The sequence below is a fragment of the Tetrao urogallus genome (assembly GCF_951394365.1).
Source record: "Tetrao urogallus genome assembly, chromosome: 2".
Classification (NCBI taxonomy): Eukaryota; Metazoa; Chordata; class Aves; order Galliformes; family Phasianidae; genus Tetrao; species Tetrao urogallus.
Genome location: NC_136814.1, coordinates 69,780,067 through 69,803,063, shown reverse-complemented (window position 1 = coordinate 69,803,063; position 22,997 = coordinate 69,780,067). Strand labels below are relative to the sequence as shown.

General features: G+C 33.8%; 1 protein-coding gene across 1 annotated transcript in view; it reads right to left on the bottom strand.

Moving 5' to 3' along the window:
* ASCC3 (activating signal cointegrator 1 complex subunit 3) overlaps positions 1-22,997 on the bottom strand; it is a gene marked incomplete at both ends in the record, with an annotated part of 243,679 nt that overhangs the window by 46,664 nt on the left and 174,018 nt on the right. Inside the window, 8 exons of the mRNA XM_079532681.1 lie at positions 2,918-3,043; positions 5,464-5,596; positions 9,025-9,145; positions 9,247-9,384; positions 18,839-18,981; positions 20,905-21,025; positions 21,128-21,273; positions 21,387-21,553. Coding sequence (XP_079388807.1) covers positions 2,918-3,043; positions 5,464-5,596; positions 9,025-9,145; positions 9,247-9,384; positions 18,839-18,981; positions 20,905-21,025; positions 21,128-21,273; positions 21,387-21,553 — 1,095 coding nt within the window. The remainder of the gene's footprint in view (positions 1-2,917; positions 3,044-5,463; positions 5,597-9,024; positions 9,146-9,246; positions 9,385-18,838; positions 18,982-20,904; positions 21,026-21,127; positions 21,274-21,386; positions 21,554-22,997) is intronic.

Genomic DNA, 22,997 nt, shown 5'->3' with positions numbered 1-22,997 from the left:
GAGAAGAACACATTATAGTTCTTGACTGAAATACTACAGAATCTCAGACTTAAACTGCAAATTCAAAAGTCTCTACACTGCTTTGGGGAAGTGAAAAAAAAAAGCCCTTCGTATACCGAAATTGATATACTTTGCTAAGTATTATTTGGACTTCTCTTCTTTTTTGCACATCATATTTTGAGAATGAGCACATACATGGGTATTCAGCATGCCACTGACTGAAACTAGCACTCAGCTACTCCACTGTCCCAAATCAGTAGCTTAACCACTCCTCTTAACTATACATTTCACAGACTGCAGGATACGGAGATTCATCAGATAGGAAAACTAAACCAGTCTGATGAAAAAAAAGTGTTGTAACATGCAAAGATTTTTTTAACAACACTATTTATAAAGCCGTTATTACTTTGTTAAGACTAACAAAGTATCTCATGTGCCACAAAAAACATGTTAATTATTTACATCTTTAGAAGAAACTGGCAGCTTAGAGCAAAAGGATACTTTGATGTTTATCTTACTGTAAAAGTAGATTAATATTATTTAAATAATATAATTCAAATTACTTAAATTGTAAGTAAGGCACTTGATGGTACTGGTTTGGAACAGAATGATCCTAGATTTGTTTATGCAGCTTTAATATACACGTAGCTTAAACTGGCAGTAAATAAGATTATAAATCTTTTGCATATTACCTAAGACCATTATTTCGGAGATTTACAGCATCACATGCAATGCCTTTCATGCCAAAGAATCCCAAGGCAATTTACCAATCATGCATATGGGAATTACTTATTTACCACTAAGGTACAGTCAGTCACCTGCTGGCTGGAAAATAACTTGTTTCACGATGGAGAGAATGTCAACATTCCGAGGAGCTACTGTGTAAGTACCCAAAACAAAATGTCGTCATTGTGAAAAAATAACCTCCTAAAGCTCTGAACTATTAAGGATCATAAATGGTTCTCGTCTGATATTATCAAGTATTTCATATATTCATTTATGGCACAGTAAACACCATTACTGCACTGCAATTATTGCTGTAAGTTATCTTAACCAGCACTGACTTCATAAAACTCTTCAGTTTTCTTTTGATGTATCTCATTCAAACACTGATTCAATTAAAATACTACGTATAGCATGTAGGTCCAGGAATGCTACTAACTGGCAAGTTTAGTAAATTTGGATGAAACTTTGTAGTAATTATTAACACATCAAAGAAAGGAAAAGTGTGTACATCCATTGCATTTGTGCTTGGTATCTAGAAATGACCTCTCTGGCAGAGTCAATAATGTCCTTCATTTTTGTCTCTGCATGACTGAGTACAAAAGGAATGCTGAGTACTTCTGTGTGGATGAGACGCTGGGGAAAGCAAAAGAACTTGTGAACTGTTCCAACCTGGTTGTGTGGTATTCCAATAAAATTCATTAGAAAATTCACTTTGCATTCCTATCCTGCCATTACGGACACAACTAGTCAAGATCTGATCATATTGCCTTCCAGTACAATGACCTTGCTTATCACTATGAAATAATGGGTTAGATTTTCCCAGTTTCCATAGAACACCCTCTGAACAGCACAACTTGCATTTAAAAATTGATACTGTGATAACTTCACATTTTACTTCCCATACCACTACACATTAAAGAATCTGCTGGGAAAAAATGGCCATTAGTGAACACATCAAATCCATTTCAGTGGGAACTTTCTTTTACACTAGGGAGAGCTTGCCTGTAAGATCATACTACATTTACCTATGAGCCATATGTTTTGTCTTAAAATATTACCTATCAGAGACATCACATAATTAAAGCTTGCTGAAAATAAATCAACAATTTTGTAGAGCAATGCAATAGTAAGACATCGTAAAATAACATCACTTATTCTTTATACTAAAAAAGAATATGCAGTTTCCTACATCAGTTGTGGTTTGGATCACAGCTTTACCTTCATCTAACCTAGATAAAAGAGAATTTAGCTGTTTGTCTCTCTCAGACAGAAACATCTTTCTCATACATTTATTCATTTTGTTAGTTCTAACACTGCATTTTTTATTTCCCAAGAAGATTACATGGAAATTCTGTTCTGTGGAAGATTCTTAGAATGAAGCTAGATGTAGAATTCAAAACTAATGGAGACCGAAAAAAGAATTAAAGGAAGTTATTGTTCTGGCTTTTATCACCTGCAAGTTCCAGCATCAGTTGCCTGTAAAAAACTGAAAATTCACGTAAACATTATAGCAGTAGCATGATTTCAGAAATACAATATTCTGTAATTCATCAGGAAGTGCCTAATTCTTTATTTGACACATTATTTTGGTGGCTGAATGATCACATGATACATAACATACCGTTTACCCGAAACAACATTGTGGCAAAGGCAGGCTAGTTGCTGGAATAGCTCAGAATGATCTGCATACCAGCTGGAACTAGGCTGGATGATATCAATCACAGAAAATATTGCACACATGGTTTCGCCAGGAACCCCTAATGAAAGTAAACTTTATCACAGACAAACAGCTGATAGCTATTCTCTCATTTATTAGCAAAACTCAATCATTGTAGATTTTCTATAGAAAACTGGGCATAATATATCAATGCTAAAAAGTAACACACTATAAATATAATATCTAAAAGAATGTGATAACCTGCAGTTTTATTTTAGGGATGCTGATATAGCCCTCTCAATAATGTTATTTTATAGTTGTTACTAAAATGTAACATAAGTTATCTGCCAAAAATGCATTTATATTTAGAGGAAAAAAAAGTGCACAGAAGTTTCATTCCATGTGTGGGCCAGTAATGCTCCTACAGTAGAGGCCGCTAACTATTCCAGGCTCCAACAGCAGCAGGATCACCTTTGGATCAACTCTACCCTAAAGCTACCTTTAGATTAAATTGTATTTGTACTTTATACTCACGTTGGGTTCATTATAAGTCGTCGGAAGAAATAAGTCCAAGTGATATAATCCATTGCATCCTGCTTAGAAGTAATAGTTCCAGCAGCAATTTCAGCATTCAAGTGGTCAGCCAGCACATCTAACAAGCTGAGTAACAGGAAACAAGAGGATTTTGCTAACTTTACAATCACAGAGACAGGTTGTAAATATAGTTTGTAGACTTGTGCATTAAAAGGTCTATTACTTTAAATCTGAAAATATTATATATTTATTTTCCAGTGAAAGAGAGGAAGAGAAGAATGGAAGATGGGATGTAATTGCAAGGTCAGTCATCTTCTTTACATGATATTGGTATGAGGCTCAAATTATTTTTTGATTGGACCAAGAATGCACATGTTTAAGTAATTCATGGAATGCATTCAGATGGAGCTACTCAGTGATAACTTCTGACTGCTGTATGTTGACCATATGACCGTGTTGGTTTAATCCAACAGAAAATCATACAGAAAGACAAACAGGAAATGAAACAGTGGCAATAGCTTATCTAATACCTGGCAGACACTTAAGAGGCTATTAAAATTACATCAAAATTGGTATTCCAGATTTTTCCTCATCTTCACTGAATGTAGGGAGAAAACAAGCAAACAAACCTGGTTTTAACCAGAGGGGTCTAAACTCAAACACAGAAGAGCAAATACAGTTTAAAATGATTCTTACAGAGCAAAATACTATTTTAGTTTCCTTAAATGGAACAAAGATCTTCACTTTGGTATCTAATGAGATCATGCCTGGCTGCAGTTCAGTCAGAGAATGGTAAATATCTTTAAAGATTAGCCTGATTTTTCCTCTATTATAATCCTTTTACTTTTCTTACTGTTCTTTTCCTATTGCCAAAAGTAAACAATAATTAGGAATGAGTGCTGTGTTTCAAACCCACGACCAGTAAGAGCACAAGGCCTGTCATACAAGTTGTGTACTCAAGTCTTGCAATTAATGCATAGACAATCTCTTACAGAAAAAAATCTGTAATTAAAAAAATCTGAAATTTAATTTTAAACATTGGAAGTACTACACAGAGCTGATAAATCTGCTCTCTGGTAGAATAAGATGAGAAAGCATTCCAAAACTAAAATACTTCAAAAAAACCCCTCCAGAGTTCATCTTTTGAAGCTATGAAGCTCTTCAAGGATCTTTGATGATCATAAAAGAGCAGGGCAACCCTCTGAGTCAATCAGATCACAACCTACACAAAACTTAATGAGATTACCATTAACATGTGAACTTTCATCTGAAAGTTCATCAAGTATTGTTTGTATATAGTGAAGGATATAATATATCAAACCGCTGATATTAATAAATACATAAACACAAAATGACCTGTGAGAAGTATGGAATAATTACAGTATTCCAAAGAGGAACAAGATGCGACTGTTACACTGAAGATATGATTCTGTTATCTACAAACATTGCTTACCTTCTTGTGAGTAGATTTCCTGGTTTATTCTAGTGCCACGTAGTCTGGATATACCATAAACTTTTTAATCACGCTGCTCTTCTAACTAGCTATTATTTTGAAGAAGTTCAATTCCTAGCCTTTTGTGCTAAGTGGAATTACATCTTTATCATTTTTTTTTAATTAAAAAAAAAAAAAAGAAAGTATGGCTTGGCTTCCTAAAGAAATGCCTCCACATACTTTGCAAAAAAATTATAAAAGGCAGTCTGTGCAGCACAAAATTAACCTCCAAATGCACCTATCCATTTTAACTACATTTCACAGGTGGATAGCACTCTCAAGCTCCTGAAAATTTCCTGATCAGATGGACATCCAATTAGTGTTCATATTGAGCAACTAAGCTTCCACAGGAGAACAATACTGCAAATTCCTCATTGCTGAGAAAATTTTTCATTAGTGCTCATGCTTAATTACAAGTCTAAGAATTCCTCCACAAAACATGCATGTATAGGCGATTGATTTAATCAGTCTTGCTTTTTGGAGAGTAACTTTTATGAGAATCAAGACACAGGTTACTTATGCTGGACAGAAAACTCAGCTATGTTCAGAAAGGCAGTGCAAAGGTAGTTTTTCTACGTTTTCTGATAAAAATCTTCCAATTCAGAAGTGAAAGGTGTTGAAGTTTAGTGTAATTTCTATAATGGTACACATTTTCTAGGTGAAAAGTACTAGAAAGCCACCTTTTTTTAAATTTTTTTTCCCACATTAGGAATTTGTAATAGAACTTCAGAGAGAGTTGTGAGGATCACAAATAGTTGTCCTGCACACTAGCCTTGAAGAACAGTTCATTGTTTGAGACAACAACCAGAGGCAGAGAAGCACCTGTAATATTGTCTATAAATGAACTAAAGAGTACAACAGTGCTTCAAGTCTCATTGAATAAAGGATAGAAGGATAGATAACTTTTTTTTTTTTTTTTTTTTTTTTTTTAATGATTTTACTCTAGGACTCTGATATTTAGAAGATACTCAGGAGAAGAATGTTTTATTTTTCTGTATCTCTCGTGTATTACTGTTGACAGTTTGATTAGCTTTTCAGATTGCTTGCACTTCACCTGGATTCCACTGGAAAAGGTTCATACAGGAATTTTTTGTAGAAGTCTTTCTTGATATCATGAACTAGAATTACAGCTTTGCCTTGGTCATCAAATTGTGGTCTGCCTGCACGTCCCATCATCTGAAGTACATCTGCCAAAGAAACAGCAATGTATAAAACAAATGTATTTAAATAAAATGTAGAAATAAAAGTATTTATTTCTATATAATGTGTAGTCAAGGATTTATTTTTTTTTAATTATTTCTTTGGCTTTATATGCTCTATTGGTTTTGACATAGCTATTTTTTTTTTCCAGTTCATGTACATTTATGATGAACCTCTTTCTGGCACTATCTTCTTGCATACTTGAAGACCACCCACTGCTGTAGTACCAAGGCCTACATCTAATATAAATTCCTCCATTTTCTCCCTCCATTTCACATACATCCCTCATCTGATATCACGAAATAAATGACAAGAGAACTCGTGAAGCCTACAATGGCAACTGCATATAATTTCCTAAATTTCTAGTACTTGCCTTCACTATAAAAGATGTTCCTAGTACAAGCCTTTCTGCTGTATATAATTTTCTTGGTTTTTAATGTTTTAGAGGAAAAAAATGGTAAAGGGAAATTCTAATTGTTGAAAGATATGATATCTGCTACCCAAAATTCAGGACAAGTTATATTTGTTAAAAGCATTGGAGTAGAGGGGGTTTCACATTGTAAGTTGTCCCTGGATCACAATATACAAATTTAAAAGCAGGTAAGGGTAAAGCTTACCTATACCACCTTACCTGCAAATACTAGTTAGTTAGTAATTTCTAGAAACACAGAAAATACTAGTTTGAACAAAACACAATCAACTTGCTAACTGCCCACCAGTGTAGGTATGCTTATTATTTATTGGTTTCCTTACACAATCTGAGAAATGCATCAGCATAGGTTTTTCTTTGTCCCTCTCAGAAGAGCTCTGATCCCTTCCTGGTGCCTTCAGCATTTAAGTTGGAAGAAACAATGGGAATTAGATCAAAAGTAAATTTTATGTTAAATTTTATGTTAAAACTTACGTTTTGTGCATTCTCTGGGAGAGAATCCTATCTGTAGGATATGTAATTTGAAGAACTTGGCATTTTAAAAAAGAATTTATTTGGCCTCAGAAGCAAAGTAACCTTCTTGGCCAAATGCTCATCTGCGTATTTGGTTGAAAAAGGACAAGACAGAAAGTATAGAGCATGGCATAGGAATGGACAATGAGGAGAAAAAGCTAATGATGATAAACAGAAGTTTTCAGTAACACTTTGACTTGTTATACACAAAAATTACATTGGACACTAATTTTTTAAAATCAGTTCATTTGTTTTGTAAATCTAGAAGCAGCACGAAATATAAAATGCAACTAGTTTGAAAATTATATTTCTGAATCGGTGTGTGTAAAGGGGAAGATGAAACTTCTTGTTATTCTAATATGGTGATTTAAATTCTGCATAATACCACATAGAAAATGGATTTACCAAAAAAAAAAAAAAAAAAAAAAAAGAATCAGGATATGACTTTTGCCATATATACACATAATATATATACACATAATTATTCCAAATCTATATTTTTTTCTACTGACTCTATGCTACTTGGCTCTTTTAACCACTGAACTAAACTCCCAAAATGTCAAATACTATCCAACTGGCTGAGTAAGTGTCTGGTAACTAAAAGCAGGTCCTCCCCAAAACCTCTGACTTCACCGAAAGAAGAGCTTTTACTTATTTTGAAATTACTGAGTACTCCAGAATGATTCATTCTGCACTCTGCTGCTTCCTTGTAGTCAAAACATCCCTAATACAAAAAGGCAAGTTCAGCAGGGAGAAGTCAAGTTAATGATGGAACAGTGAAGGCTTATTTGAGGGCAGCACTAAAGACAGTATTGTGAACATTTGGAAATATTTCCAAAAGAAACTTTAAATTTTCATTTAAGTACTGCTGAAAAACAGCATTACCAATTCATAGGATTTCCAAATATATGAATAGTCTCTAGAAAGTTAAAAGTGCTCTAAACCACAGCACATTTTTTCATAAAATAAGGAACCTACACTTTCTGTTGCAGTGCAGACAACAAAATCTAAATTGTAGACGTTAACTTCTGTTAGAATTCCCAGGAAGTTTTATATAAAACTAAAGACCTGAACAACCCCACTATGCAAGTAATCTCAAATCAAAAAGGTAATAAACAATGAAAGCACAAACCTTTCCTAATGCCTTTGTGAGTACTTGTACGAAATATTTCTAAAACAGCACAGTAAGGCTCCAGTGTTTACTGAGTTTCCAATTTCTTCTGAAAACATTATTTTACCTATTACTTTATATTACAGTCCCACAGATTCAATGTGAAGTCTAAAATACGCGTTGGTTTCTTTCCTCAGCACTTTTCCCCATCCAGTAGTTGCTACTGTTCTTCCAGTCAGGAAGTATGAAATACCAGTTCTCTACAGAGGCTGTTTGTACGCAGTTTACATAAGCCAGTATGTCACAAAATGCAAGTGTGTATGGCTAAGATCCCAGGTCATAAGAGAACTTTGAACAAGACAGTCAGCCTGGAAATAGATTTCAAGTTTCCTGAAGAGCAATAAGCACTAAATTAACATCATGACGGGATATTCAGAGAAGTAACCTGTGTATTCTTTTCAGTTTGAACTTTTTCCATTAGTAAGGTTCTCTTGCTAAAAAGATGAGAGGCTAAAAAGATGCAAGATCTCTATTTACATTACAGACAACACTTAGATTGTCTTTAGGTGAATACATCTCTAGCACAGTGCTGGATCACATAATAAACTTTCTCTTATGAAAAGAGAAGAGAAAACAGAACAGGAAACCTGGAATAAATTTAGCTTGTCTTCATTCTTCAAGCTTCGTACCATCCAGACAAATATTCTCCCTGTCTGAACTCTGCAATAAGTTCCTCAAGTGTTCAGTTTCCTAAGCTTGTTGAAAGCACTGCAGAGCTGCTTATGAAAAGGTGGAAATTAATGGAGGGTAGCAAGCAATAGAAGACTATATCAAATGAGGAATTCAAACATTTAATTAAGGTGATTATTTTTGACGTATTACTGAAGATACTATATTAGTTAAAGTTTCTGTATATTCTCAAGTAATGACATAAATTTTATGTACTCATACACATAGACTCAATTTTTGCACCACAGGTAAGTTCATTGTTAAAAATCTGTTTCTATTCTAGAAAAATGTTTCAAAAATGAAGAATTGTTTGTGAGAAAACTTCCTTTTATCCAAATTACTAGACAACTAAATACAACTCCGTATTGTCCCTTGATATCTATTTTGAATGATACACATTAGCAGTACTTGAAAAGGAAAAAAGATTTACAAAATGGAAACTTTTTTTTTGTCACATAAAATCTTAAGAGTCCTCTTACAACTCACATTAAACAAAGAAACCCATCCTCACAAATTTTAGCCTCTACCTAATTTAGGTATTCTCACTGGTTAATTACTAAATAATTCAGATCATTTGCATATACTTGAAATACATTTCAGCATATGAGCATTCCCATAATTTATGTGAGTACCTGTAATGGGATAATCCACATAGCGCCTTGTTTTTCCATCATAGTATTCTGTTCCTTTAACAATTACTAAATGAGCTGGAAAATTTACACCCCAAGCTAATGTGCTTGTGGCAATAAGAACCTAAAACAGAAAGAAAGATTAATGAGGTACATGCAACAAAAAGCCAACTTTTAAAAATCCATGTAAAACTCATTACGGCAGGATGCAAAGAACAAACATACCTGGATTTTACAGTTCACAAACAATTCTTCCACAGTTTTCCTGTCTCTCTCATGCAGACCGGCATGGTGCATGCCTATTCCAAAAGCAAGAGTCAGCTTCAAATTTGAATCTCTAACTGTCCCTATAATGTCATTCATCTGTAACAGAGCAAATAGTTACAAATTTTAACAAAGAACACTCAGACATTTTTAACTTTCAATGTTACTATTATCCTATTTTTACAGCAAAGTTAATTTACCCATCTGTTTACACACACAGGAAAACATGGTCTGCTCTTTGAACAGTCTTTTTCAGTCTAAAAAATCAAATACTATATTAAGAGTGGGAGAAACACAAAGCTACATGACTTTATGATACACTAAGCAGAATGGATAAAGAAATCAAAATGCTGAAAAATTTGTGATGGTCTACAAATGCTGTGTATTCTGCTCTGTGTTAGTCTAATGTTAGTCTAATTTCTGGTATAAAAATATAGGAAATCCATGCAACCAATAACACAACAATCCTGAAAAACAAATTTGTTTTTCTCGTGCCTATGAAAAGATAGACATGTTTCTACAATTTGATAATTCTGCAATTATTATCCATGAACAGAGTTCTTGATTCACATGCTGAAATGCAAATTCAAGTTAATGTTTTGAGAGTAGCAAAATCCAACATGTAGAAAATGTTTTCATTTCAAATTTAAAAGTTTAGATAAAAAGTTAATTTTTCTGCTTCATCCCCCTCCTTCCTTTCCCCCCCCCCCCCTTTCAGGTCTATGACTATCTGGAAACCTTTTAACTACTCTCTACATTTATTGCCTAAGTTTTCATGCAATAAGTTCCATAATAAACTCAACTATTTTTGTAGATTACTTCTGCAAAAAGCACCTCACAAGTAATAAATACAAGCTTTGTAACTTTGTCTTCTTTAGTGACTTTACCCCACAATACTCTTTCCATTGTTGTATTTTGAAGACCATTTATTATATTACGTGATTTTCATATTGTTATAGCCAGGAACCTTTAAACTTCATCTCTTATTAGTGGTTTCCTGGTGCCACCAGCAGTGGCACAGTGATATTGCATACTTAGAGGCAGCATTTTTCATAGTGAACCTAGGACGTATAGCTAGGATTAAGGAAAATAGTATTTAAACTTTAAAGCCTTCTTTTTAAAAGCAAAATGTCTAACCTCAACTGAGTATCATGAAACACTGAGTTTTGAAAGCTGTGCAACTGCAGTGCTATAGCATAATTTCCACTTTGAGGTCTTGCACTTCTCAATTTCAGAACTGTAAGTTTCTCTGAACGTTTTCTAGGTTTCATAATTGTCAGACCCTATTATTAATACAATTGCTTCTGTACCTAAGCCCAACTAACATGTAGCATCCCCTAAAATTACAAAAAAAAAAAGAAAAAAAAGCCAGAGACTGTAAGAGTCTATACAGAGCATTAAAAAAAAAAAAAATGTTGGGAAGAGCAAATTACAAAGCAGTTTAAAAAGTCTTGTGTTGAAGTGACAGCACAAAATTTACAAAAATATTATTTAAGTCTTGGCTTTGTCCAATCAGTCTGAATGAATGAAAGCCCTGAAACATCATTTTCTTTTGTAATGCAGCTGTATGGATGTTCTTTACACTATCCTCCATCCTGGCATGTGTAAGAGAAAAGGATGCACAGAAGAGAGTAAAAAGGACTATAAAACTTTGAAAGGAAAGGAAGCTGGAAGAAAAAGCAATAGACAGAGAAGCGAAGACGGAAAAAATCTGCTTAGGAAAGGGAAACAACAAGAAGGGTATATAAGCAGAAGAGAACGAAAAGAACTGAATGAAAGAAGGATATGTTAAAGGATAAAATCTATCTTTCTAGATAAAATCAGTAAACTTTTGACTTCTCTAGTGAGGATGTAGCCGTGACTGTAGTGTAGAGAACATTAATTATGACCCATCTTTAAGATTTCTCCTTCTAAGACAAAAAATAACTGGAGAAAACGAGAACCTGTGTACTGTTTTTCTCTACAGTTATGACCACCAGCTATAGCAGTAACTAGTAGTTGATCAGCTATATTAGTAACCATATATTCAAATGTTTTAAAGCTTAATTCCACCCCCCACACTCCCCAGACTTATGAAGTGGTGTTAGTATAGCGCTCACAGTTTCATGTATACATTTCAGAGATGAGCATGTCAGATAAAAAGTGGAAAACAGCACCAGGAAATATCAGGAAAAGACATTATTAATTCATAATTTACTTAATTTATGTGTTTAAAAATTGACAAAATATATTGAATTGCTTTTAAAAATTAAATTGATTTGAAAATTAAATTTTTATTCTCTCCACCAAGATTCATCACCTTATGACAATCACATCTTTAATGTAAGGGAACAAGTCAGTTCCAAAGACATTCATTTCATTATTCACGTGAGTAGAATTTGATATTGGGAAAATAATGAATAAAATTCCTTTTCCTCCAGAAAATACAGTGATCCAATTAGCTGATTTGGATTCGTCTAGAGCAATTAGACTGCTCCTGCAGCACATGCAGTTTTACAGCATTAGGGTTTTTTTTTTTCAGCACATAACCTGAGCTAAACCATTTTGTCATATAGCTTCAAGTATATAACATCCTAAATTCACACAGTTGGGAATTTATTCAAAGATGTTCTTCTTGCTTTTACAATCAGCGGTGGTTGCTTTTTTTCCCTCTGACTTGTATTACAGCAGTGGCCTGTGGTGCTGTTAGTCATACCTGCAAAGCAGTGTAATTTACCACAAGAAAACTAAAAAACCCTTAGCAGGAGAGCTGGCACATGTACTACTATCCTGTCATTTTAGCAGCAGGGAATCCTAGTCGTTTTTAGCTGACCTCTTACTTTCACATAAATCAGTGTAATAAACACAACTATTTTACCCATAGGCACAATCCAAGGCTTAAAATTCTCATGACAGTTTATTTAAAAACATAACTCCCTCTTATGTCAATTTAGTTTTAAGAATATTATCATTTTTTTTTTAATTAAGAAATGCTGGTGCAATTAATAGTTTCATTAAGCAGAAACAGACACACCATCTTGACTATAAAACAAGTCAAATGTTTCTACAGTGTTACAACTTCATTTGCTCCTTTTGAAAAAAAAAAAAGCAACGTCAACTCAAACAAGGTCAAAGAATTACAGAATTTTTAAAATAAGTACATGTTACTGACATAAAGGAAACAAACACACAAAAAAACCCAACAACACAGAACACCTGTAACACTGATTCAGGGAAGCTATTGCAAGGAGGGATTTTCCCTGGGCTCCAAAACAGGCAGGATTGGGCCCACACGGAGAAGCTTCTGCTCTTTTTCACAAATCTCCTGATGAACACAAAAAAAACCCCCTTCTGTGCTCTCCTCTAGCATCGAGTTGACTAGGACTTCACCTTTTTACGAAAAATCTTTGAAAACCAAGAAACATTTAGTGCAAAATACGGTATTGCAAAATATCTATTATAGAAAAATAGTTCATTTTGATCTTGTATATTCTAATCTCTGAACAAGCTAGATTTCTCTCAGACTGGTAAGTAGTCATTTTCTTTGTTCTTGCACATATGTAAACTGTTGAACCATTTACTTTAAGCTAATAGAACTTTTTTTATTTTTTAAATTTATTATACTTAAAAAGCTTTTGTAGAAAGATAGGATTCCATTTAAGTAGATACATTACCCTGTGCCTGAAATACATTCCAGTCAGAGTATAATTCAGCAAGTTGATGACAATGCTGGCTCCAAAAGAAAGGAGGAGACCAGATTGGACAAGAATGAGCTAACAGATTGTGCAGCCCAATTCTGTCCCTTTGAGTGTGATATATTGTTTCAAGATGCTAAAAACCCATACTTTCTCAAAGCATATCTGTTGTGCTGGTTTTCCCATTTTCACAGAATCCTCATTATTAGTACTCTGTACTCTTTTCAAAGCACGTCAGACTCAGACCATATGCCACTGAATAATGCTTATCAATTGTCTAAAATGCCCAATAGAAGAAAGATGTGCCAAACAAAAGAATCATGAAAGTTATAGAGTCTTTAAAAAAAATAATTACATATTTCACATCTGCTGCAGATGTTAAGTGAAATAAAAACATCTCCTTCTTATAACTAAATGTTAATTTTTTATGACACACTTTCGTGTCATAAAAACAACATCTTGTAGGAGGAAGCTGATCTTCTATAATGAGCGTAACACTTAGAAATCATTCTTGGTACCTTCCTGATCTTTAAAGATAAGAAAAATATGTCATCCTAAAAAATTAAAATCTGACTTCTCATACTCCAGGAATTTCCCACACACCACAAAATGCTCAGAACGCTTCAGAAAAGATTTTTCAAGAAATATTAAAGAAAAGCCTTAAATAGTTTAAATATATTATTAAAATCTATACTTTTAAAACTAACTCTTCATTAGAAAGATGGCAATATATCTATTCATAATACAGACCAGATACTTCTGTTCCTGTCTGATAGCACAGCACTTCTTCAGAGCAATAACGTGGAGATAACAGGTTATTTGATTTAAAAGTTAGAGAAGAAAAAGTCATCTTTTGTCTTTCCTACAGTTCTTGATTTATTTATTTTTTTCGCACTACAAAACACAACTTTATGGTAAAATTTAATTTGCTTTGAGGCATATGTCTATGCGTATATTCACATACTGTAGGCATACACACACACACAGTTAGCACACATGTTTATACACTCACATCTCTAAAATCTTGCGATCAGTACGAGCCTGATTCACTCTTTTGGAGTCAATGAACGCCCTTCAGTCAAGTGCCCTTGTGTTCAGTGGGAGCTGAATATTCCTTGGTATGGATGCTATGGAATATTACAGCAGGTATGCTTGTGCTAAAGGATTTTGGTTATTTCTAGAGGTCTCATAAAGAACATTAACAAGATGCAGATGGTAAAATGATGCACAGAGCAGAATGCAGAAATCACTGTGGTTAAAGTTAAAGCTGTAAACATAGGTACACTTCTTCTCTTGCAGTGCAAATATCAGAAAAAAAAAAATCCAAATATCTGGCCAGGAAATAAATTTATTTAAAAGCAACCAAGCAAACCAGAAAATGCTTTGCTTGTTTGCTGTTAAGAACTGCATTTTATCCCCAAACAATAAACAATAAATACTACTTTGTACTTTTGTTTTAGATTTAAAACAAAACGCAGTAAAAACATTACAGAAAAATAAACAAACTAAAAACTTAATTCTAAGAAATTCTACAAAAATTGCAACATCTACCACCACCACCACCACCGACAGAAAGAGAAGAGCTTGTTCCTCTTCAGACTGCTCCAGATGTAGAGCAGTATATATCATATACAAGCTTACCATCACAAACCGGTGGCACTCTGTTTTAAAAGGATAATCTGAGCTGCTGTTGTCCCTTTTAACAAGTTAAGTAATGGGTCACAAGCTTGAACATGACAATCTTGGCTGACAGCTTGAAGTCTGAATTTTAGCTAGTAATTGCAGATTTATAACTCATGCAGATTTATAAATCATCTCAAGATTACACAAAAAAAGCAGGGTAAACATAAGGTTTTATTTTTTCATTGGCATCTGCTGGCCCACTGACATGGATGAACTATAAAAAGAAGAGAGGAATTGCTCAATTTAGAGGGGCAGTCTTCTCTTTGAGATGCACTGCCTATTCGCACTGCTGTCATGATGCACCTGTGCCTCGTAAGTAATATTGAGGAAGATCTTTACAGAGTAATGTCTACTGAAGAGTCCTTGAAACTAGAGCAAACAGTCAAAAATGGCAAAGGCAGCATCTCCAACTGTTTCTTCACTCTGCTGAAAAGCAAGCTCTGTGTTGGACTACACATTTTAAGAGGGATAAAAAGCTGGTTTTGGAATGTGTATGGACAATGCATTTTACAAAAAAAAAAAAAAAAGAAAGAAAGAAAGAAAAAAAAGGCAACGTATCTCTAAGGCTCTAGGATAGGTAACTGTTCGTATCTCTTCAAAAGACTCAGACTCTACTTTCGGCAAACTGTGAGCAGTTCTGCTTAAATCCTGAAGAACTAACTGATACAACAGAATTTTTGCATGTGCTACGCCTAAGCACATTTTTGGAGGTTTCCTTGCTCAGACTGAACTAGGCATGAGATATTTAAGTGTACATTTTTTTAATGAAAATCATACATACAGCCTGAAACTAATTTGAATAGAATCTATTAAATTGATCTGTTTTTGTGAATTAACAAGTCCAGCAGAACAGGGTAAACAATCAGTGCTAGGAACAACAAGCTTTATCAAGTACTGTCTTATCCTATGAAGACTGACTTGTCTCAACATTCTCAATAGCTTTCAACAAGTTGAGTACTATGGGAACAAGGGTAGGAGCAAGAAACTATACATCAGACATGAAATCCAGGAAAAACATCTAGGAAGAATCCTCTCCAAAACTGAATGGAATTGTTGGCAATATACATTTTTCATAGGTGGAAGTAGAATAAAACTCCTTTTCAACTATAATTCAATTGCACTTGTTAGACCACTGATTCCTTTAAGGGAGAGAAGATCTGTGATTTCCTCATGATGCAGGTATGCTTCTGTCTACTTTGGTGGCAATAGATGAAAATTTGTTCCTGTATGTAAATTTATATACACAGATATGTATTCCAGAAGCTTCACAGAAGTTCATGTCCTTTGAAATATAACTAATTTAAATATCATCTGAACTTGATACTTGGAACTGTGTGGCAGAGAAGGCAGCTTTGCCTGTTACTACTTTCCCAGAAGACTGGGAAGAGAAGTAATCTTGAGTTTTACGAATAGAAGCCTTGATGGGCTTCCATAGATAGGAGATGCAAATGAAAGTCTGTTTGGGGCTACCACAGCAGAGAGGAATTCAGTAAACTACAGGATCTACAAAGAAGATGAAGGAAACTAAGATGATAATCCAGCTGATAAACACATACCAAAGACAAAACATTGGCTAATCTCTCCCATTCCAATCCCTCACAAATCCTGAATCTCTCTGTTACCACAACTGAAAAGATGCCATACTGGCTAACAGAGAAGAACTGTTTTCAGTGGTTCTAAGAATTTGTGTCTACCTCAGTATGACTCTCCCAGATGCTATTATGGATAGCATTGCTTAGAACATTCAAAGTAGCCTTACAAAACCTGCCTACTGGAAAGCTAACATAAGCATAATGCATATGTTAAGCATATAAGCATAATATAAGCATAACATAAGCATGATGCCCAACTCTTGGGCATCATGTAGCAAAATAAATTACACAATCAAATGAATACAACCAGTGTTTTCTTGACAGAATTTTACATTGATCTAAATTAATATTGTACAAATAGGGATGAACGAAAGAGTGCCAAGACCAGTCATAAAGCCTGTAAACACTGTATGCACCCATTTATGAAAAATTTCCTATATCTCAACACACTTCACAATTAACAACTACTAGTGTTTTTCACATTAAGATATTTGTCTTTAAGTCCCCCTCAATGAAAATTGGTCTACAAAAGGCAAACATAAACTGCCAGGCTTTAAAAATGATTAAAAGACAACAATGATTTCTTTTTTCTAACTGGTCCATTTTTATCTCATATGGACTTGAGAAACACTTGAATTATGTGAGAAAGTTTTGAGGATAGGTAGTGCCTATTGTACCTTCTGTGGAGAAGGTATTAACTAGTTCTAGTATGTAAAAAATTATATAGCAATAAAGAGATTTTTGCGTATTTCACCTAATTCAAGCTTGAATTTAATATAACTTAAAGTTAGAATATTTAAATTAAAAAAATAATATCTATTTTATATTTATATACATATATATATTATAAATATATAAAGAAGTAAGCAATACATGCATGTTGCATTACCATAGTTTTGTCCTTTGCTTCAATGATAAATGAAATTCAGGTTAATGCAGCTTGCTCATTTGAAACACAAAACTATAAACTGGTTCCCTGATTACCTAAAGCAATGTCCACTTGGTCTTGTAGGTACTTCGTAACTTCATACAATTATTTTATGCAAGATATTGGTAAGACATTAGAACTGTGGTCATAATCCCCAATGTTTTGTATTTACATAACTGTAACTCAATAATATGGTAAGCATCTTTGTTATGCTCCAAACATTCAGGTTATTAATTCAAATACAAATCATACGCCAATTTATCAAACTAGTAAATAGACAGCCTGTTTGCCCTTGTCAGCTCCTATTTGAAAACCTTCAGAGGTATATTCTGAAACAGATGAAAATATCTAGCCTCTAACAGGGTACAAGACAGGAAGTCCCATATTCAAATACTTTTAATAGAAAACCCTTTTCCAGAAAGTCTCTCATGCATAAACAAAGAACCTTCCTTCAGATATGATTCTTTTTGGGACAGTAGGGGGCTCACAGGACCTGGGGAAGCTACTCAGATGAATGCAAGTCATATGGAGCAAGCTGCACGTTGTGTATTCTAATTGTAGGTGAGATTACTACAGCAAACCACTTCAAGGTACTAGAAAGCTCTATTAGGCAGTAATAATTTTGATATGAAACTCAAGAAAGCAAGTTAAATGGAAGCTGTAAAATTAGAAAAGCAACATTAGATTAAGACATGTTTTAGTACTAGCAGTTTGTCAGCCAAGACATCCATTTTCTCCTATAAAATCCATCCAAGGTAGGCAGCACATAAATGTTATGCTTTATCTCAGAGAAAAATATCCTTTTTTTTTTTTTTTTTTGTGAAGAGCAAAGGCAAATGTTCTTTCTTATCTAGAAATCTGTACTTTTGGAATATAATTTCTGGTATACAAATATATGTTTCACATAACTTGCATAACTTGAATATTCAGTTTTTACACAGTAGTTATGAGCCACACATTTTGCTGTGTTTTGGTTGTAACACAGAAATTCAGATGCAGAAGGTGAGAGAAAGTTAACTTCCGAAATATAGGAAATCTGAACAACGTTTTTTCCAAAGCAATGATGGAAAATGGAATCACTACCACTAATCCAGAAGGAAATAAAGAGTTCTGTATTCAGACCAGGTGTGGAACAGAGATCATTAAATAAAATTTAGTATACATTTTGTAGAATGCAAACAAAACAGAATATTGAATGGATATTTATTATTTGAACATTTTCTTTTCAATAAATTAAAGAACTGTTAGGAGAAACAATACAAGAAAATGTAATTAAAGATTATATTGCATGAAAAGAAAAACAATGAAAAAAAAATTGGTTTAAATTCCTATTCAACAGCAACATGCCAGTCTTCTGGCTGTAAACCTGGGAGAACATAGTTCTGCTCCTTGTATGTTTTGTATTTATGTTAAAGACTTGTATCATGTGATGTAAGTTGTATAGGACAATGGAACTGGCATGAATATACGAGCAGGAAAAACAGAATAATTTGCTTTCTAAATTCAGACCTTGCAAAGATGTTTAAATAGCCTTAATGCTAGTTTTAATACACACCTGAAACACCTGTTTCAAGTTATACCCTCAAATCACCCTTTGTTTTCAAATTAATTTATTTTCAAATGGACATCAATAAGACAGCAGAAAATCAGAATTAATTCAGGTAATATTATTCTACCTCTCTTTCATCCATCTTCAGCCATTGTTTGGGATCATCCTCAGTAGCTAGGAAAGCTATCAGATCTAAGGAAGTAAGCCTTGTTTGACGTCTGGATGAAACAAAAATAAGAACAGGCTTGGCTGGAGAATGGCTTCGAATTGCTGTTGAGAAAAACAGAACTTGAGAATTGGGCTCTTTAATGACAAAACCCACAAATTCTGCTTGTAATACCTACACAGTTGATATACTCTGTAATACCTCTGCTGATAGATGCTCCTCTTGTTCTGACAGACAGAAACAACTGAGTATAAAACATCTCTGAATAAAAAATGACACAATTGCTCAGCTGAATCTGAGCTAATTTGCTCTGTTATTTTGGTATCATTTTAATATAAAAATTTAAAAGAAGCAATTAGAAAAGAATAAAGAAAAAAAAGAAAATGAAACACAGAAGCTGGACAAGCTTTCTAGACTTCAAAGATTGAGCATTTCTCTGTCTTAGCCCAATAAATAAGTTATGTTTTTCTAAGCTATTAGGCTATGTTGTCTTTGGCTAGGTGCCATTAAGGCCCAAAACTTGCTTTCTGTTTGACTTGATTTACAGACTGCATAAACTCAGGTCTGCCTGCAAAATATCATTTCAATGCAGTAAAAATAGAAAAAAAGGTTTAAATGGCAGAGAGTAACCTTTGAATAGCTTATGGTGGACATCATGGAACAAAGAAATGTTGTTTATTAATTACTGTGACACATTTAAACCAATTATGCCTTAGGACTTTCTTAAAATATATTTTCTTGCTCTGCCCATGTTTCAAAAGTTTCAGGTTCCACCAATTTTTTATGATCTCAGGAATAAGGAATAAATTGAAGCATTATAGCTTTCACTACACCGTGGCAAACAAGTGGGGGACAAAGTCTACAGATTTTTTTTAACATCAACAAGCACTAGAAGTCTGGACAGTTGTATGTACATTGAATATGCTTTCAGCAAATCCATTTCTGTTTTCTCATGTAATACTCATTCTATCGATTTTGTTAATGAATTATTTCTGAAAATTATTTCATACTGTACAACATTACACATCATTCTTCAGTTATGAATACTATCCTGCACATTCTATATAATTGTGAGATTATTGAAAAAGGATAATCAATGTGTATTTATACCTTACAATTATATATGCCAGTATATCTATAGATTTTAAAAGCCCAGCATCTAATGGATTTCTGTTGCTTCTGGAACAGGTGTGGCATAACAGCCCAAGACAGATTTATTGTTCATTAGTGTTTTTGTACAATGCTCTTGTGGAGGTGTAAATAATCTGAGCTGCCAAGATTGGTCTCTAGTCCACAATCAATACTTTGCTTCTGTCATAAGGATAATTAAAGCAGCTAAAAAGTCACCTCACAAATGTCACCTCAGAATCAACAACAGTTCACATTAGAAAATTTATACTGGAGGTTATTTTTAGTTGATATAATAAATATTCCTTATGCAACCAAGATAAAATATGTTCCAATAAAATGTAAGAGTTTTTCTTAAATCTATCCTGCATGCTAGTTTTGTTGCAAATAAAAAATTGGAAACAGAAGCATATCTGGATGCACTACAAATTTTGAATTTTATGGTTATTGCTTTGAAACTAGAATTATGTGAGGTTAGCCTGACTTGCAACTTCTGTTTACAATTTTTTAATGCTTACATACAGTGGTCCATATGAAAGAGCCTCAGCAGATTAATAATATGAATGGTTTTACTGCTTTCTAAATTTCAAATATTTTTACACAAATGTTTCTTTATGGTGTCAAACATTAAAAGGAAACATGTTTTATTTTCCCTTCATTAGTACTAATTTTATTCTTATGTTCTAAATACACTACATTCCACCATTATATGTTGCATGTGCAGTGCTCTTTACATTTCAGACAAATAGCTTTGGGTCATTAGCAGATGCAGATTCCTCGTATACATGCCAAGAGGACAGACAGTAATACATGCCGTAAGTGTGCTGCAAATGTACCGCTAAAAGTGCTCAGAATCTTGCTTATACATAAAAAGGGAAAACGTCTGGGAGCTTGCTTACCCTGAAATGCAGGCTTGTTCATGCGAGCCATGCGAGGACAGTAATGCTGGCCAGGGAACCCCTGAATGTGTACCTCTAGAGGAACTGGACGTACTGAAGGTCGGAAGTTGAAGAGACCCATCTGCAAGAAAACGTTTTTTTCAAGTTTAATCCTGAATTATCTTATAAATCACTGTTTTGCTTTCCTGCAGCACAAATACGTCTTCTGAAACATTTTTCATACCTGATTAATATTTAGCCAATCAGCAAGATCTCTGGCATTTGCTAATGCAGTGGATAAGCCAACTACTCTTACAGGCTTCTCTGTGTGAGATGAGATGAAGTTTGTTCGAGACACAATGACTTCCAGTACTGGGCCTCTCTCGTCCCCTAGTAAATGTAAAGTACATTGAAAAACAGAGAGAAAAAAAAAGTGCAAGCACAGTTCTTCTAATTTAGCTATGATTCTGGTAAAAAATAACAAGAAAGAAAACCATGTTCACCTAGCAGATGGATTTCATCTATGATGAGAATGGAAACTTTCTGAACATAGCTTCTGTTCTGCCAGCTTCTGCTGACACCATCCCACTTCTCTGGGGTAGTAACAATCAGATCAGCTTGAGCGATAGCTCTCATATCAGGAGTCACATCTCCAGTCAACTCTACAACCCTGTAATCAAGAAAGATATTTTTTTGAACTACATAAAACTGGCTTCATAGTGCTTCAGAACATCTTAGCATTCAAACATTAATGCTTAAAAGAGAGAAGAAACAAAATTATACAAAATCAGATTGTTTCTGACCAAATACTTCTAACAAGATTTTCAAAGCTGTTCTGAGATGAAAATTTTTTCAAGCTAATACCACATAAATACCAAATATCATTCCTTTGCAACACTACAAAAAATGAAGAGGGTGAATATGAGTCCCAAAAAATATATTGCTTATTTTTCAAAATGAAGATACTACAGAAATATTACGTTACAACGAGATTCACAACATCCTGTCATAGCACAAAAGCTTTCTAAAACAAGTTGCTGCCTGCTAATGTGTGTAGATCTCTGGTTTGAATAATGAGGCTGAACTGTAGCATATCTGCATCTGTTGGTGAAGCTCCATCAAGAGTAGAGCAGAAATTATGCTGAAGTCATTTTTGGGGGAATATTAGTGGAATTCTTCCAGCTGTTTTACTTTATTATCCTTTCAATTTCTACAGACACTATTTGAGATCCATCATTTTAGACTGAATATTTTTGACATTTCTGTAACACATTCTACATCTAATAAAAATCCCTCAAAGTAAAGTTCCTCTTCTATCCACAATTAAGTCACAAATACTAAAATCAATCTCAAAAAGGAAATACCACCTGAAAATAATTTAAAATGATGAAATAAATAATTTATTCTCACACATCATTAAATAATAGCAACAACTAAACAAGTGCTGCCAGTAAATAAGTTACTGCTATGACAACAGCAGGAATATCACTGGTAATTTTGTGTACACTGAGTAGTACCTTCTTTTATCGAATACTAGGGTGTGCTTTGAGTTTTAACTCACAAAAAATCTGTGTATAGGAGAGTGAAAGGCATTATATCCTTTAAAAAATATATACATATATTTTTTAACTCAAGAAAGTATAACTTTGGAAAACATCAACATGACTATACTCCTTATATGTCATAAAGTAACAGCTGATCTCCAACACCTGTGAAGATCAGCAAAAAATTCATGAGGCCAAGGAACAAATCTACATTCCATACTTTATTTAAGAAAGACAATATATGAATGCTGGTATATAGTTCATATAACTTCTACAAGATCTTTGACAGATCAGGATTCCATTAAATACTTATTTTGAATTGCAGTTTCAATTACCAAGAACACTGCTGAGAGAAGTCTCAGCTTCATATTTGATCTACTGGCAAATAATAAGAATAAAAATATGTAGACATCAAAGTGTACCTCTTTTTTCACTTTTGATTTTGTTCTCACAATGACTACTGATAGCATTTTAAAATTTCTAAACTATTAGAAATTTGAAGGATTATATACAAGCAAAATCTATTTTGAAATACTCAAAAGTATTCTGTAGATTTTATCCATACTTGAT